The following is a 19,154-nucleotide window of genomic DNA, read 5'->3' as shown; positions in this document are numbered from 1 at the left end:
AGAGTGGGAGTGAGAATGAGAGTGGAGTGAGAGTGAGGGTGGGCTGGGAGTGAGGGTGAGAGTGGGCTGGGAGTGGGAGTGGGAGTGGGAGTGGGAGTGAGAGTGAGAGTGGGTTAGGAGTGGGATGGGGGGGGATTGAGAGTGGGAGTGAGTTGGGATTGTGTTTGGGAGGGAGATGGGGAGTGGGTTGGGTTTGAGAGTGGGCTGGGATTGGGTGTGGGAGTGGATTGGAGTTTGGGAGTGGGCTGGGATTGACAGTGGGCTGGGATTGGAGTGGGAGTGGATTGGAGTTTCGGAGTGGGCAGGGATTGAGAGTGGGATGGTAGTTTGGGAATGGGAAGTGGGTTTCGGATGGGACCCTCAGAGCGGGCTGTGAGATGGGAGGGGGGAACACGGTGATGGGGGGGTTACGCGGTGATGGGGGGGTTACGCGGTGATGGGGGGGGTTACACGTTGATGGGGGGGGTTACACGGTGATGGGGGGGGTTACACGGTGATGGGGGGGTTACACGGTGATGGGGGGGGTTACACGGTGAGGGGGGGTTACACGGTGAGGGGGGGGTTACACGGTGAGGGGGGGTTACACGGTGAGGGGGGGTTACACGGTGATGGAGGGGGTACACGGTGATGGGGAGGGGGTACACGGTGATGGGGAGGGGGTACACGGTGATGGGGAGGGGGGTACACGGTGATAGGGGGTACACGGTGATGGGGGGGTACACGGTGATGGGGGGGTACACGGTGATGGGGAGGGGGGTACACAGTGATGGGGAGGGGGGTTACACGGTGATGGGGAGGGGTACACAGTGATGGGAGGGGGGTACACGGTGATGGGGAGGGGGGAACACGGTGATGGGGAGGGGGTACACGGTGATGGGGAGGGGGGTACACGGTGATGGGGAGGGGGGTACACGGTGATGGGGAGGGGGGTACACGGTGATGGGGAGGGGGGTACACGGTGATGGGGGGGGTACACGGTGATGGGGAGGGGGTACACGGTGATGGGGGGGTACACGGTGATGGGGAGGGGGGTACACGGTGATGGGGAGGGGGGTACACGGTGATGGGGAGGGGGGTACACGGTGATAGGGGGGTACAAGGGTGATGGGGAGGGGGGAACACGGTGATGGGGAGGGGGGTACACGGTGATGGGGAGGGGGGTACACGGTGATAGGGGGGTACAAGGGTGATGGGGAGGGGGGAACACGGTGATAGGGGGAGGGTACCCTGCGGTGTCGCCGCCGAACGGGACCCTCAGGCCGGGCCCGGGGCCTCCCGCCCCGCGGTTACCCTGGTGACGGTGAAGGTCGCCCGCAGCCGGGACAGCCCCAGGCCCAGGCTGAGGCCCAGCAGGATCACGGCCAGCGCCACGGCCACAGCGGCGAGATCCAGCATCCCGGGCGGGGGGGGGGGGGAATCGCCGCTTCCCCCCCCCCCCCCAACCCTGCTCACGGCTTGGGGGGGGGGGGGCATGGTTCGGGGGGGGAGGGACATGATTTGGGGGAGGGAGGGAGGGAGGGGGGGAGGGACATGATTTGGGGGAGGGAGGGCCATGATTTGGGGGGGGGAGGGAGGGCCATGATTTGGGAGGGCCATGATGGGGGGGGGGGGCCATGATGGGGGGGGAGGGCCATGATTGGGGGGGGAGGGGCATGATGGGGGTGGGGGAGAGTGATTGGGGGGGTGAGGGAGGGGGAGGGCCATGTAGGGGGGGAGAGAGGGGGAGGGCCATGTAGGGGGGAGGGAGAAGAGGGCCATTGGGGGAGGGCGATGGCCATGGGGAGGGCCATGAGGGGGGAGGGCCTGGGGGGGGCAGGTGTGGACTAATAGTTAGCAGAGCTGTGGCACATATGGGCTGGTGGGAGCCAAATGAGATTTGTGGTGCAGTATCTGCCACGTGCTTGGGTTGGTCGGAGAAAATAATGAACATCCTTGTGGTACATTAAAAGTGGGAATCATGCATGGACATGGCATGATGATGAATACGTGATCAAATGAGGAATAATTCGGAGCAGAACAGTACACAAAAATAAACAGGTGATCAATAATCAGATGCAGGGCATAATGCGAGACCCTTGGGCAGGTGGAATTTTGTAACACATACATCTCTGGTGTAGTCAGTGGAGTGCTTTACACAGCTGACTGTGCCCCACAGTTGAGCATTACAGTCACAGACTAGAACATGCTACACTGGACGACTGAGCTAATGTGGTTTGTCACGCTGGTCGTACATGATTCATTGGAGTCAAACAAGCGTACAGAGGCTTCCCATAGTTTTCCATTAAGTAGCCGAGGGGCAGTCGCACTCGCACTGCAGCCACGGAATGCATTTGATGGAATGGCTTGTGCATCACTCTCTACAATCAAGTAAGAAGCGAGATCAACGAACGGAAGGAGGGAGACCCGATCACACATCACATGGAGCAGCGCTGATTATTTGAAAAACTGATTTTTCCCATCAGAACTTTAGTTGGGCGGGGGGGGGGGGGGGGGGGTGGAAGTGGGGGGCGGTGGGAATCCTCCTGTGGGAATTCAAAACCAAGTCACGTTTCTTTTGTGTGTGGTGACGGCCTTCAGTTTGTGTGCCCATGGGATTGTTTGTACTATTGTACAAGATCAAAATTTGGGGATTTTCATTATCCACCAGGGGAAACCTCCCATTGTGGCGAATACTTGATGCTGCATTGTATGTCAGAATACAGAAATGAGTCACACTTGGCAAGCCCGGCTGGGCATTCTCTTTACTAGTTGAAGGCATCCAACAGCACAGACGTGTTTATGAGCCTCATAAATAAACTGTTCCCCTCAAAGCCTGAGATCACAGTGCAGTACATGCATCTTTGTGACGATTGTGCTTTTCCTGACTTTTCACCCCCATCCCACCCGGACCCCCCATTCCTAATCTGAGTGACCCTTTTCTTGCATGCACACAGCCTCAGCATAATAAGAAAGCTTATTCCAAAAACTGACTGCTATACGTGCAGGAAAGCATCCGATCCAAGATTATAACATTTATAACTTTGGTACTTTCCACATGATGCCGGTGGGTTGTTCCCCACCACTATCCAATGGCATTTAGTCACCTTTTTTGGGCCCTGGGGTGGTCTCAGCGGTTTAGCCCACACTTAGAATTTTTTTCAGCACTGGGGAGCTGAACTCAGAGATCGGTGCCGCCATTTTAAAAGGGTACCCTGATCACAAAGTGAGCTTGTGGGTCTCCCACACCTCCCCACTCATGGGAAATGTCACCCCCCACAAACATGTCCACTATCCTCATTCACCCCCAAGTGAGGACACCTGGCTATAGGGTGCCTGGGGCTCCCCTTCAGTCCCCCCCCCCCCCCCCCCAAAGCCCCCTTACACCACCTCCCTCAGGACCTTCACCAGTCACCCCTGAACTCCCAGAGGCTCCTACTTAGCTACTCCCATCCTTCAACCCCCCCACCCAGTCACCCTACTTTCATGGGCATAGCCCTCCCCCCTCCCCCCCCCTCCAGAGCTCTGATCCTTGGCAGTGCCACCCTGGCACTGGGAACCCTTGCACTGGCACCCGGGCAATACTCCAGCCAGCTAGGCAGTGCCAGGATAGCAGTGTCAGATGGGCAGTGCCAAGGTTCCCAGGGGAGAGCCAGTCTGCACAGACCCTGACCACCTAGGGGTCTCAGATGGCCCGGGAGACCCCCGGTTGCCATTCTGCCTGTTCTTAGGTGGAGTTCCGATTCCGGGACCTGGATGTATCCTGCGAGGCGTGGAAGCTGGCGGGAGGCCCACGGGAGGAGTCACCCGGGATTTACCAGCCGCGTTGTGCTCTCGCACGAGGTCAACGTGGCCACTGGATCGCGGCCCACGTTCCTCTTTCCTCAAATGTGTACCTGTCCTGTTGAACGTTCCTGCTTTTATTTCAGATTTCTAGTATCTGCAATATCTTGCTTTTGTTCTGCAACGTTATGCCTGTGCTGCCCGTCTCAAGCTGAACTGTGGTGTTTCAATACCTCCGAGATCCTCCTGTAAATTTGGTGGTGACTTTGACTCGCTTAAAAACTCAAACCATAAGTAATTACAGCACGCCTCTCTCCATGGAACATCAAAATCTTGATGAAAATAGAGATGTTGATACAGGTGTGTATTGGCATGGATGGGATTTGTGCTTTCCCCACTACACAAGTGCTCAGGTGTCAACCAGGGGCTCTGTTGGTAGCTCTCTTGCCTCGGAGTCAGAAGTTTGCGGGTTCACATCTCCGGAGACCTGAACATATGGGCCGGAATTCTCTGGCCATTGGGATTCTCTTTTCCTGCTGGCAGCACACCCCTGCCTGCGGGATTCCCGGGGGTGTGGGGTGGCTTCATGGAAAATCCCATTGACAACCAGGAGGAGTACAGAACCCTGCCACCAGCGAACAGCACGTTGCCAACAAACACGCAGCTGGGGGACCGGAGAATCAAAGCCCATGATCTAAGCTGACACTCCAGCACATTACTGAAGCAGTGCTGTGCTGATGGAGGGACGTGCTGCCTTTTGGCAGAGGCATTAAAACTGCGGCTGCATGTTGCCAACGGAATTGTTACCCTAGCATTTTATCAAAGAAGTGTGGGGACCTCTTTCCATTGCGTTGGCCAACAGTTACCACTCAACCAACATCACTAAAACAGATGATCTGATCATTATCTCATTACTGTTCATTAGAACGTGCTGAATGGTAAATTGGTTGTTGCATTTCCTAAATTACAGGAAATGGGCAGCATGTAGCACAGTGGTTAGCACAGTTGCTTCACAGCTCCAGGGTCCCAGGTTCCACTCCCAGTTTGGGTCACTGTCTGTGCGGAGTCTGCACTTTCTCCCCGTGTCTGCGTGCGTTTCCCCCGGGTGCTCCGGTTTCCACCACCCCCCCCCCCCCCCACAAGTCCAAAGATGTGCAGGTTAGGTGGATTGGCCATGATAAATTGCCCTGTGTCCAAAAAGGTTGGGTGGGGTTGCTGGGTTGTGGGGATAAGGTGGAAGTGTGGGCTTAAGTGGGATGCTCTTTCCAAGGGCCGGAGCAGACTCAATGGGCCGAATGGTCTCCTTCTCAAGTGTAAAGTCTATGATTCTATGATTACAGCAGTACTTCAGAAGTACTTAATTGGAGTAAGGCCCTGAGGTTCTGAAAATCAGTATTGACACATAGGAACAGGAGCAGGCCATTCAGCCCACCGAGCCTGTTCTGTACTATTCAATTGGCTGATTTATGACCCAGTTCTATTTTCTTGCTTTTGCCTCATATCTCTTAATACCTTTAGTTAATAAAAGTATATCAATACACATCTATAAACCCACTAATGTGGCAAGGAAGGTTTGGTAGACCTTTATAAAACACTGGTTCAATCTCAGCTGGAGTATCCTGTTCAATTCTGGGCATCACACTTTAGGAAGAACGTGAAGGCTTTAGAGAGGGTGCAGAAAAGGCTTCCGAGAGTGGTTCCAGGGATAAAGGACTTCAGTCCTGAGGATACGTTGGAGAAACTGGGGCTGTTCTTCTGAGGGATGTGAAGGTTAAGATGAGATTTGATAAAGGTGTTCAGAATCGTGAAAGACCTCGATAGAGAGAAATAAGTTGTTCCCATTGGCGGAAGGGTTGGGAATCAGGAGACAACAATTTAAGATGTTGGCAAAAGCGACAAGAGGAAATTATTTTTCATGCCCTGCCTAAGGTGGTAGAGGAAGATTCAATCAAGGCTTTTCAAAAAAGAATTTAATAGCTTGCAGAGAGCTGGCATGGACTCGACAGGCTGAATAGCCTCCTTCTGAGCTGTAACTATTCTATGATTAGCTCCAGAATACACTGACTTGAATCAATTAGGGTCTCAGTTAATGAATTATCAGTAGATCAAATTTTTTAAAAATAAGTTTAGATTACCCAATTCATTTTTTCCAATTAAGGGGCAATTTAGCCTGGCCAATCCAACTACCCTGCACATCTTTGGGTTGTGGGGGCGAAACCCATGCAAACACGGGGAGAATGTGCAAACTCCACATGGACAGTGACCCAGAGCCAGGATCGAACCTGGGACCTCGGCGCCGTGAGGCAGCAGGGCTAACCCACTGCTCCACCGTGCTGCCCTATCAGTAGATCAAATTTACAGTGGCATCATATATGTTAGCAGCACAGAGAATGATGCCCGTACTGTAATGACACACAGTTGGCACAGGGCTTTTTCCGTTCCTTCATACAATGCATTACCAAGGCAATGTGGTCGGATGTGAGGGGAAGAAGCTTGTGTAGCTTGGCCAAACTCCAAAAGAGCAGGCCAAGCACAGGAGAACAATTATCCTGGGTTTGTTCAGCAATATACTAAAGCATTGACAAAACTCTGGCTTGGTCAAATCTAATTAGAAGCTAGCCTCACGTCGGATTATCCCTGGTCCCTTCCACTCACAGTGATGTGTTAGCATCTGTTGCATTGAATAAACTCTGCCTCACATGCAACAACACATTAGCATCACGTCAAAGAAAATAATATCTATGAGAGAGGGAGTATGTGTGTTGGTACAGTGCCTCTCTTCTGTCTTTATAAAGTGGGTTACCAAGGCAGTAGCAGCAAGCAGAAGGGGCATGGAAACCTGTAACTTGGCTCTGTTCCAAAAATGGCAAGTCTGGCACAGGGACAGCCAGCAATCTCGGACCATTCAAAAGTTTACTTTTAGAAAAGACACGTTTCAAGGCTCCCCCTAAATGTCTCAGTTGTAAACATGCTGCCAAGTGAGCAAACTGAGCCGCTACAGACCATTTTAAGATCTTGCTTTCAATTTCCAATGTGCCGGGCAGCACGGTGGCCTAGTGGTTAGCACAACCGCCTCACGGCGCTGAGGTCCCAGGTTCGATCCCGGCTCTGGGTCACTGTCCGTGTGGAGTTTGCACGTTCTCCCCGTGTCTGCGTGGGTTTCGCCCCCACAACCCAAAAATGTGCAGAGTAGGTGGATTGGCCACGCTAAATTGCCCCTTAATTGGAAAAAATAATTGGCTAATCTAAATTTCTAAAAAAAAAAAAAAATTTCCAATGTGCAGTGTAAATTGTGTTGCCAAATGACACCCTGCCCACACTGCGCAGAATACAGGGGACCCTCAGACCAAAGCAGCATCCGTTGGGTGGTGCAATGGGACAACTGGGACAGAGGAACATTGGTGCTAACTGCCGAAGGTGGTGGGGAGAAAAGCGAAGGAGATATCGATACGAATGGAAAGGAAGGCAAAGAGACTTCATAGTGTCACGAACAGGAGGGACAGTGCTAACCGCTCCATCGAATCCTTTCAGCATCTCCTATTCCTTCCTCCCTGATGTACTGGCTTAACTTCCCCTCAAAGATGATTTAATGCTATTTGACTCAATTATTCTCTGCAGTAGCAAGTTCCATATTCTAAGTTCCATATTCTAACCTTGTCGCTGGGAAAAAATTTAAAATCGTAATAATAGAGCATTCTGCTTTTCTGCAGCTGTCAGGTCAGCTTCTACTAGTTTGCGCCTTATCAGGTCCCTAAATCCATCCCCTTACCTGTCACTACCCATAACCCTCACGTTAAAGAACAAACTCAGAACACGGTCTCCGGACAACCCAGGTTTGGGAGGACGGGTGTTAAACCAGACACACTACGATGAAGCTTCACAAGCCTTTCGCTGGACTTCTTGTGCGAAGGGGGAAAAGTCTGCACAGGTTACAATTTTCACCCATACGTCCCAGGTAGCCCGGCGCAGGATTCTTTTGCACTGGAAGGATGCGAGGCCCCCGAGCGTGGAATCCTGGATCAACGATATAGCTGGGTTTATCAAACTGGAGGGGGTCAAGTTTTCCCTAAGGGGGTCGGTGCAAGGGTTCTTCCGGCGGTGGCAGCCGTCTCTAGACTTCCTGGCGGAGCATTAGGGGGTGGTCAACTTCAGCAGCAACCCGGGGGGGGGGGGGGGGGGGGGGGGGGGGTTCTTTACTGGGTATGTGTATTTGTTTCCATGTTATTTAATTATTATTTTTGTTAATTTATTGCTTCTGTATTTGGGTGGGGGAGTTACTGTTTTTTCTCTTTTTTTTCCGTGTTGTTGGTTAAAAGTTGTTGAAAATTTAAATAAAAATTATTTTTTTTAAAAAAGAGAATTTTCACCCATCTCATAGGCACATCGCTGCCTTCTGAAACCCTTACAGAATGACACTGGTAGAACACAGGTACAGAGAACTGGGGATTGAAGTTTTAAGTACCATACACCGCTCCCCATAAAGAGGCAGAATAAAATTGAATCTTGGGAAGAGAAATGATGTTCATTGTTTTCTGGTCGATTACCATTGACCAACAAAAAACAAAGTGCTGTTCATAGAATTTACAGTGCAGAAGGAGGCCAGTCAACCCATCGAGTCTGCACCGGCCCTTGGAAAGAGCTTCCTACTTAAGCCCACACCTCCACCCCTTCTCCGTAACACCCAACCTGTACATCTTTGGGCAGTGGGAGGAAACCCACGCAGACACGGGGAGAAAGTGCAAACTCCACACAGACAGTCACCCGAGGCCAGAATCGAAGCCCTGGCGCTGTCAGGCAGCAGTGCTGGCCACTGTGCCACCGTACCGGACAGTCAATGTCACAGAATTTGAAGCTTTGTTCAATGCTGATTTCTGCCAAGTGCTTAGTTAGTGATGTTGCCGACATTCCCGAAAACAGCAATTTATGAGAACACCTTGGCACATGCTGCCGCTTTGTTGGTATTTGAATCTGAATCTGTAACAGATTAGTGGTTACACAAAGGCATGGGTTTTACTTTTTCTCCATTGCACAGGAGCAGGAAATCATGCTACTTGTTGGACATTATGCAGTTTCCCACCCCTGCAGTTCTCAAAGCCACCTTCACATCCAGTTACCACGTCAAACCAGCTGCGAGGTTTTATTTCTGCAGCCGCTGTCCCAATGTACTTCTTATAGCAGAGCAGGTGTTGGTCAACGTTTGCAATAGCAACAGTATGCAAAGTTCCCATTGTGAAACAGTGCGACTTTATGTCGCTTTTCATTCTCAAGACAAACTTTACACTAAAGTTAATTTCAAGGCATTGAGCAAGAATTAAAATGGGCTTTTTAGTCCTGTTTTCCTGCATTACAATAGTCACCAAACTTCAAGTGTATTTCATTAGCTTTGAAGCACTTTGGAATATCCTGAAATCATGAAGGGTGAAAGTTTTGGTGTTTCTGAATCACTTTTATCTCACAGTGCAACCTACATTCAATAGAGCCAAATAGTACAAACAGACCCATGTGCTTCATTTAGCATCATCTACCCTTCCCAATTATCTCGGGGTCTTTCAGAATTGGACACGAGTGTGCCAGGCACTGCCATTAGCCAGCCAAAGTAGCATGGTGAATAAATGGTGAACGATTGTTTCAACTTTGTGACCAAATAAGGAAGCTATGGTGCTGGTTTAGCACAGTGGGCTAACCAGCTGGCTTGTAGTGCAGAACAAGGCCAGTAGTGTGGGTTCAATTCCCGTACCGGCCTCCCCGAACAGGCGCCGGAATGTGGCGACGAGGGGCTTTTCACAGTAACTTCTATTGAAGCCGACTTGTGACAATAAGCGATTATTATTAAGATGACGGAGGGTTCTGGAAGAACGAAGGATAGGAAGGGGGAAGGATAAAAATAAATTTGGTCTGGTGAAGGTCACACCGACTTCATAGAATGGCACAGCACACGAGGCCATTCTGTCCATCAGGTGGGTGACGGTTCTGTGAGAGCTATCCAATTTGTTTGGCATTTTCTCTACTGTTCTGCAAATGTTCCCTTCCAAAATTTTTTTTTTTTTTTTTAAGTTGCTACTGAATCTGATTCCATTTCCCCTTTGTAACAGAACACTAAACCTAAATATTTGTACAACTGTGGCAATGTAAATTTCCCCACTTGCAACTATTGGAACAATTTTCTGGATCTCACCGGATCAACGGAAACCCTTCGATTCTTGGACTGATGGACTGCGTTGTTCTGGTTTCCATATTTGGACATGTAGGTCCGTGGAGGCACCTGAGGTGGGAGAGTCTTACTTCGACTGACTGGTTTCCCAGAGCTTTCCCCCTTCTCGTCTTTTCCCTTGCAAATGGAGTTCGGGCCAATGCTCCCAACTCTTATCAGCTTTGTATTCTCCCCATAGGTAGACATTAAATTCAGTTTCGTTATGGCATCATTCAAGTCATCGTAATCAATCAACTCAAACTCTTCATCTGAAATCCTTTGGCCGGAGTAAATGTTTGGTGGTTCCACTATTTTACCATTCGAGTCATCATTGCTCGGAGAGAACAAATTGATGTCGTTAGGTGTGGTCAATTTCTCGATGCTTTCACTGGGCAGTCCCTTGGACCAATGGTCGGTTGACGTGGCGTTTCGACTGGAGCTTAGGGGAACCCGTGGTGGGACTGGTGGAGCATAATCAATGATGCAATAATCTTGTTGGCAAGGTGTCCCGTCAGTAGTGGGGAGCCCCGTTTGGGTTGGTTGCTGTGTGGAGCCACTGATGGAGGAGTTTATGGTGGTGGTGGTAGCAGTTGTGGCTGTGGTAACATCCTTCCACAACGAGTAATATTCTGGGTCCTCTTGGCACTGGGAGTCCGGGGGCCCAGGAACTGAGGTAGTGGATGAACACGCAGTGCCTCGAATTGACAAAGAGGAGCCTTTGCTGTAATTGAGACCGGGGTCTGACCCCGACAGGCCATGGGACCCCTTGATGGCATTGCGATCATTTCTCAGCTGGCTGTAATCCAGTAAAGGCTCCTCAAACGAAATCAGCTGCAAGCTGTTAATGTGTTTGGGCTTGCCGTCGTCTCTCGATGTCGTGCTGCCCTGACGAAGCCTCGAAAGGGCGTCATACTCCATCTGAAGAGCCTCTGCCAAGGCCAGCTCCTGCTGGCTGATCCCAGAGAACTCCCAGGTGTTCCAGTGTTCTTTGCTGCCTGTAGGGCGAGACATCCTAATGGCTGGTGTGGGTGAACTTACTTGTGGCACAGATGATCAATGAGCAAAGTCATAATGCACCTGAAAAACAAAACAAAAGAGGCTTTAAATCAATTTCTTCCTCAGCCATGGAACCGAATCTTCAGCCAGATCTACGGTGCAAGTGCAGAAGAGGCAAAGGAGAGAAAATGGTGGCACTTGAAATAAATTTCCAAAATAAAATCTTTGCACGAGTACTGAAAGAAGCGTAAAGTAGTAATAATAATATCCTTTAATAAAGTGCTCAATTAAATATTGGGAAGACTCCAGCAATTGTTTTGGGCCCCGCTCTCAACTCCATTCCCTAGCTACTGACCCCATCCCTCTCTCCCTCTCCCTGGAGACAGTCTGAGATTAAGGATTCGTAAACTTGGTGACACACTTGACCCAGAGATGAACTTCCAAATTCATACTTGTGCCAACACCCAAGACCACCTATTTTCACCGCAATAACATCGTCTGACTTTGCCCGTCTCAGCTCATGCGATGCTTAAAACTTCATTCATATCATTGCTACCAGTGGGCTTGACTATTCCAATGCATTCTTTGCTAATAGCCCACATTCTACTCTCTAAATTTGGGGTTATCCAAAATTCTGCTGCCCATATCTTAACTCGACACCAGACTCCTGGTCACGTCTAGCCTCGTCTTTTGTTTCGAAAATCAAGAACCATCTTGATTTTAAAATCCTCAATGGTTTAAAATTGGCCATGCCCCTCTCAATCAAGATTACCCATAACCTTCAGAAATATCATCACTCCTCGAATTCTGGCAGCTTCATCCCGACTTTAATTGCTCCACCATTGATGGCACGTCTTTAATGTCTCGACATCAAGCTCTGGACTACCCCCCCCCCGCCTACACCTCTCCACTTCCCCACCTCACCTTCCTCCTTTAACACCTTCCTCTGACCCAAGGTATACTTATGTGATTTTGTGCCATATTTCACACTGCTCCTGTGAAGAACCTTGGGATTTTTTATTGTGCACAAGTTGTTGTTCCAGAAGGAGTCTAAACTCTAAAGAAGGTCAGCGGAATTCTCCGTTCCGCCAGCAACGCACCCACAACTGTGGGTTTCCGGATGGCGTGGGGTGGGATGGGAAACCCCATTGGCCGGCTGTGGGAACGGAGAATCCAGACAACTGATTATTAACGGACGTGCTGGTCTGGTGGGATCAGCAAAGTGGGTGAACAGGAGTTGGTGGAAGGCCGCACCCTCCCCCTCGGAGACGATTGGCTAAACACAGAGTCGATGCAACAGTTCGAAAGCATGGACATCTGTGGAGGTCAAATTGTATTAAAGGGCTGTGTTAAATTAGGGCAATTGGGATGATGGTGGTGGATCAGACACTAGCCTGGATTCAGTTGTCACTCAGAGAAACGTATTTGTTGGATAGATATTATATATATGTATGGTTACTTTTAAACATTCATACTTAAGCTATTGATGGATTTTTCAGTTTAAAAAGGAAAATAAATGTGACATTCTGTTTCTAACAGACTAGAATTTCCCCAAAAAACTACCTCCTTTATCTGCCCACTCTGCAATCCTCTTTCTGCACTACCATATTTTGCTGCAGCGTTCTGCATGATTAACTGCACTCAGCGATTTGCTATCACCTGCAAATTTAAACACTTTCTGCAATTACAAAGTCCAAATCATTTATACCCCTGAAGAACAACAGTATTCCTAGAACAGATTATCTCCAAGTCTTAGATGCTTGCATTAGCTCATAACCCGGCTCTATTTTGTAGCCATCTTTCAATCCATTCCCCTACCTAACCCCTGGCTCCACGTGCTCTGATCTTTGTCGAAAGTAATAAAGAATAAAATGTTATCTTCTTCCCCAATCTAGTCCAGCCACTGTTCTTCTTTCACTTTGACTCACTCACCACCCCCAGTTCAAATGGGCTTCCTTCTCTTCCCCATTCTAATTCATGCCGACCCACAGACACACCAATACTGTATTGGTGTGACTGCTTTATTCCTCCATCTCACTCAACCCTACAACCTAGTCCCTAGAATCGTAGAATGCTGACTGCACAGAAAGAGCCCATTCACCTCACATGCCGACACTCGTGCTGGCACTCCCAGTTCACGTTGGTATCCCCCCCCCCCCCCCCCCCCCACCCCCACCTCCCAAAGCCCTCAGTGTAGCTCACTTTCTTTCTTAGCACGTTTCCTGGTGAAGCATCCTGATTTCCCAGTTATTATTCGCCGAATGCAGGGAGTAAGAATTGGTACATTCAGACGTGCAAACTAGGAGCAGGCGTATCTGGTTTTAACCTCGACTCCACATTCCTGTTTACTCTCAATAACCTTTCTTCCCCCCTTGATCAAGAATCTACCTCTGACTTAAAAGATATACCAGGACTCTGTTTCCCTGACCTTTTGAGGAAGAGAGGCCCAAAGACTCACAACCCTCAGATAAAACACTTCACTTCATCTCAGGTTTTAAATGGGTGACCCCTGATTTTTAAATTCTCCCGTAAGAGTAAAGATCCTTCACACGTCTACCCTCTCACAATCCCTTGGTATCTTAAAGGTTTCAATTAAGTTGCCTCTTAGTCTTCGAACTCCAGCGGAAATAAGCCTAGCCTCTCCAACCTTTTCAAACAAGACAACCAGCCCATTCTCGATATTAGTCTAGTAAACCTTCTGTGAACTGCTTCCAATGCCTCATACATCCTTCCTTAAATGAGGTGGTCAATACTGTACACAGAATTCTAGATGTGGTCTCACCAATGTCCTGTTGTATAACTGAAGCATCACCCCCCCCCCCCAACCCCGACTTTTGTATTAAATTCCCCTCACAATAAAAAAATCATTCTTTTAGCTTTCCTAATTTATTGGCCTACCAGCATACTAACCTTTTGGAATTCACGCACTAGGACACCCAGATTCCTCTGCACCTCAGTGCTCTGCAATCTCTCACCATTTAGGTATTATGCTTATTTTTTATGCCAAAATGGACAATTTCACATTTGCCCACATTATACTCCATTTTCCAGATCTTTGCGCACTCACTTAACCTTTCTTTATCGCTTTGTAGCCTCTTATGTCCTCTTCACAACTTATTTTGCTACCTATCCTTGTGTCATCAAAACATTTTGCAACCATACCATCGGTCTCTTCATTCAACTTGGTTATATAAATGGTAAAAGCTGGTGATATTCTTGCCAACCAGAAAAAGACCCACGTTGACTCAGTTTCCTGTTAGCTAGCTAATCTTCTATCCATATGTCATCCCCTTCACCATGAGCTTTATTTGCTGCAATAATCTTTAATGTGGCACCTTATCAAATGCCTTCTGGAAATCTAAGTACAGTACATCCACAGGCACCTCTTTATCTACATCATGTGTTATCTCCAATAGATTGGCCAAACATGATTTCCCTTCCACAAAATTATGTGGACTCTACCTGATCACCTTGAATTTATTTACGTGCCCTGCTATAATATATTTAAGAACAGCTTCTAACATTTTCCCTATAACAGATGTGCAGTTTCCTGTTTTCCGTCTCCCCCTTTTGAATAAATTTGTTGCATTTGCTATTTGTAATCTCAAGAATTCTTGCCCACAATGTGCAGCAGTGTTTAATTGCTTCCAGGAACAGGGTATTTGAAGAACTAGAATTAATGCTTGAAGGAAGGAATCAGCTGTGGTGCTATCTTCCAACCACAAACAAACTCCTGGAAACGCTGACAAAATACAACTGATATTATACATATGTATTGATGTATGTCATTCCTGCATTTAGGGAATGTACACTTTAAATGGATAGGGCTTTATCCCCTTCTCAAAGTAGGAAAGTGTTGTTATTGCTGTATAGGTCCTTAGTTAGACCACTTCTTGAGTACAGTGTACAAATTTGGTCTCCTTAATTAAGGAAGGAAATAATTTTATTAGAAGCAGTTCAGAGAAGTTTCACTAGGTTGATTCCTGAAATGAAGGGCTTATCTTTAGTCTTTAATGTGGACAGGGTGGAGAGGGAACAGCTGTTCCCCTTAGCTGAAGGGTCAGTTATGAGGTCAGCGGCAGGAGGTTTGGGGGGGGGGGGGGGGATTTGAGGGAAAGCTTTTTTACCCAGAGGGTGGTGACGGTCTGGAATGCACGGCCTGGGAAGGTGGTAGAGGCGGGTTACCTCACATCCTTTGAAAAAGGTACCTGGGTGAGCACTCGGCACATCAGAACATTAAAGGTTATGGGTGAAGTGCTGGCAAATTGAATTAGATAGGCAGGCCAGGTGTTTTTCATGCGTCAGTGCAGACTCAATGGGCTGAATGGCCTCTTCTATGCTGTATTATTCTGTGATTCTTCCTTTGTGATTATAGCCTTTGGGGTTTAGAAAGTAGATACGAGACGTTATCTTATTGAAACACGCAAGATCCCGAAGAAACTTAGCAAGGTGGATACTGAGTGGATGTTTCCTCTTGCGGGAGAATCTGCAACGAGGGGGATACAGTTTTAAAATTAAGGATCTCCCATTCAGGATTGAGATCAGGAGAATTTTTCTTTCAGAGGGTCGTTGGTCTGTGGAATTCTCTTCCCAGAGAGCAGTGGCCACAGGAACGTGAAGCTGAGGCCACAGTGGGATCAGCCATCATCTTATCAAACGGTGGAGCAGGCTCAATAAACTGAAGGCCTGATCCTGCTACTAATTTCTTGTCTTCTAATCATTGGAGGAAGACAAATAACTCAGATTTTCAACTCCAAAGAAGAAGGAAAAACTCTAAATCTGATCCATTAACCACTTCACTCAAGAAGGTTCAAAAATGAATTCTAACCCCAGGTGAAACAGCGATATAACACTGGAATATTTGGGATTTAAAAGTTTATTGAGGAAGAGAAGGCTGATGAAGATGCTGGGAAGACTGAATTAAAAGCATCAGAGGCAAAATAATAATGACCTTTATTCGTGTCACAAGTAGGTTTACGGTAACACAGCAATGAAGTTGCTGTGAAAATCCCCTAGTTGTCACACTCTGACGCCTGTATACGGAGGGAGAATTCAGAACGTCCAATTCAACTACCAAGCACGCCTTTCGGGACTTATGGGAGGGAACCGGAGCACCCGGAGGAAACCCAAGCAGACACGGGGAGAACAAGCAGACTCCGCACAGACAGTGACCCAAGCCGGGAATCGATCCCAGGTCCCTGGCGCTGCGAAGCAACAGTGCTAACCACTGTGCTACCGTGCCGCCCATACTGCAGATGCTGGAAATCTAAATAAAAACAAAATGCTGGAGATACGCATCAGGTCAGGCAGCAGCTGTCCAGAGCCAAACTGAACTAATATTTCGAGTTGATGACCTTCCAATAGATTGCTGATCCACAGATGCTGCAGATTATTTTCAGCATTTTCTTTATCTCATGAATTAGAGTAGGCAGGATAGCTTGTCAAATTTCTTTGGGATCTTGTGTTTCAATGAGATCGCCTCTCGTAGCTACTTTATTTTTTTTCCTGTTTTTAAAAAATAAATTTAGAGTATCCAATTCATTTTTTCCAATTAAGGGGCAATTTAGCCTGGCCAATCCACCTACCCTGCACATCTTTGGGTTGTGGGGGCAAAACCCACGCAAACACGGGGAGAATGTGCAAACTCCACACGGGCAGTGACCCAGAGCCGGGATCGAACCTGGGCCCTCGGTGCTGTGAGGTAGCAGTGCTAACCCACTGCTCCACCATGCTGCCCTCGTATCTACTTTCTAAACCCCATAGGCTGTAGGCCCAACGTAGAATCACAGAATAATACAACATAGAAGAGGCCCTTCGGCCCAACATGTCCGTACTGAAACATGGAAAATACCTGACCTGCCTACCTAATCCCATGTGCCAGCACTTGACCCATAACCTTTAATATTCTGATGTGCCGAATGCTCATCCAGGTACCTTTTAAAGGATGTGAAGTAACCCACCTCTACCACCATCCCAGGCAGTTCATTCCAGACCATCACCACCCTCTGGGTAAAAAAGTTTCCCCTCAAATTCCCCCCTAAACCTCCTGCCCCTGAACTTGTGTCTCCTCGTAACTGGCCCTTCAACTAAGGGGACATAATCTGAGCTCAGAGGAACAGGAGAAGAAAATTCACTGAAATGGTGGGCAAAGTTGTTTCAGTAAAAAAGAAGCACAAAAAGGTCTGCGACAGAGTTATGGAAAGGAAATGTCTTGCACAAACCTTAAATACTCATTCCCTCCACCAAAGGCACATAGTAGCAGCAGTGTGCACCACATGCATGATGCACCGCAGCAACTTGCCAAGGCTCTTTTGACAGTGCGATCAAAACCCGTGACCCCTGCCACCGAGGAGAGCAAGGGCAGCAGACGTATGGAACATCACCAGAGGGCGGTTGGTACCAACGGAACAATCCTCCAAACATGGCTTAGCCTTATACAGAGCCTGGAAAACATCCTGAGGTTCTTCGCAACTGGGGGTCGGGTGCAAGCAGCAACCAGGATCAGTTGGAATGGACAAGGAGTACCAACGCAGGGGGCAGGTTCTAAAAGGCCATTTGAAATTGGGGATGGATGTAGCAAATTGGTGAGTTTGGCAAAAGGGTTTCAGAAAGTGGGGACAAGGTGGCTGAAGGGTTTGCCATTCATGGTAAAGCGGAGGGAGAAGGGAATAATCAAAGTTGGCGAGGCGAATAGTGTGAACGGAGATGAAAGGCTGAAGGGGGTTGCAGCTGATAGTGACAAGTTGAGGACAGGAAGAGATCTTAAGATAAGGAACCAGTTGAGCATGTTCTGAGATTCCACCCTCCTCAGGTTTAGCTTGAGCAACCTCCAGGAAGAGGAAGGAGATCGGGTTTCTGACTGAGAGACAAACAGATGTCTACGGGGGGAAAGTTCAAGATTATCTTAAAACAACATTTCCACTTATATAGCACCTTACCAAAGCAAAACATCCCAAGATTTACAGAAGCATTATCAAACAATATTTTACTCAGTCACATTAGGAGATATTGGGGCAGGTGATCAAAGAGGTAGATTCCGAGGAGCATATTAAAATGAGCAGAGGTAGAGAGGGAATTCCAGAGCGGCAAGGTAGCACAGTGGTTAGCACTGTTGCTTCAGAGCGCCTAGCGCTGTTGCTTCACAGCGCCAGGGACATGGGTTAGATTCCCGGCTTGGGTCACTGTCCGTGCAGAGGAGTTTCCTCCGGGTGCTCCAGTTTCCTCCCACAGTCCAAAGATGTGCGGGTCAGGTGCACTGCTCCTGCTAAATTGCCCCATAGTGTCCAAACATTAGGTGGGGTCGCTGGATTACGGGGATGGGGTGGAGGTGTGGGCTTGGGTAGGGTGCTCTTTCGTGGGGCCAGTGTGGACGCAATGGGCTGAATGGTCTCCTTCTGCACTGCAAATTCTATGATATGGCCTTGACAGCTGAAGACACAACCACTAATGGTGGAGTGATGATAATGGGTGGTGTGCCAGAGGCTGGAATTGGGAGAGCTCAGAGATCTCAGATGTTTGTAGGGTTGGAGCAGATTACTGAGGTTATGGAGAGGTTTCAAACAAGGATGAGAATTTTTAAATTGGGGAGGGGGGCTGCCAAACCAGCAGAGAATGTAGAGGATAGGAGTGATGGGTGGATGAGACTGGATGGGTTTTGGGATCAGCTCAAATTTATTGGGAGTGGGAGGTTCTGGTCTCACCAGCTCTTGCACTTCATCCAACCGATCAAGCTTGGGCAGTGAAGTGTTGGTAGCCTAACAACAAGCTCAAACAATCCTCATCCATGCCACAAACCTTCCAGGCAATGCATGTGACTTTCTTCCTCCTTTGGTCAGTGCTTAAACTGAGACCCAATTAAACATCTCCGCTGCCTCCAGAATAGAGACCAACTGATTCTGGAAATAAACCCGAGATCTTCCTTTGCACCTAAACTCCTCATTGGCTTAACCAGATAAACCATTAAGGAATTAGACTGACTATAAATAAAGATCATCTTTTGAGGATTATGATTATCCCTGGGAATTATATAGATCAGCATCTTTCACATTGCAGTATGAATTAGATTACCTGCAGTATGCACGCATGCGCCAAGCGTATAATATCCACACGCAAAGTAGAATTCCATATGTAATGACAAATTTACCAGGCCATTTCTAGGACTGGAGATTTTAACCATGAGGCTACAGTTAATTTCTTTGACAAAGGAAGC

The 19,154-nt window shown here is 48.3% G+C and overlaps 1 protein-coding gene across 1 annotated transcript in view; it reads right to left on the bottom strand.

Moving 5' to 3' along the window:
• Positions 1-19,154, bottom strand: part of pik3c2b (phosphatidylinositol-4-phosphate 3-kinase, catalytic subunit type 2 beta) — a 195,552-nt gene that overhangs the window by 169,584 nt on the left and 6,814 nt on the right. Inside the window, exon 2 of the mRNA XM_038819586.1 lies at positions 9,935-11,026. Within this exon, the coding sequence (XP_038675514.1) occupies positions 9,935-10,960 (1,026 nt within the window). The 5' untranslated portion in view covers positions 10,961-11,026. The remainder of the gene's footprint in view (positions 1-9,934; positions 11,027-19,154) is intronic.

This window comes from Scyliorhinus canicula, chromosome 15 (genome assembly GCF_902713615.1).
Source record: "Scyliorhinus canicula chromosome 15, sScyCan1.1, whole genome shotgun sequence".
In the NCBI taxonomy this organism is placed as follows: Eukaryota; Metazoa; Chordata; class Chondrichthyes; order Carcharhiniformes; family Scyliorhinidae; genus Scyliorhinus; species Scyliorhinus canicula.
This window is presented reverse-complemented; position numbering and strand designations above follow the sequence as displayed.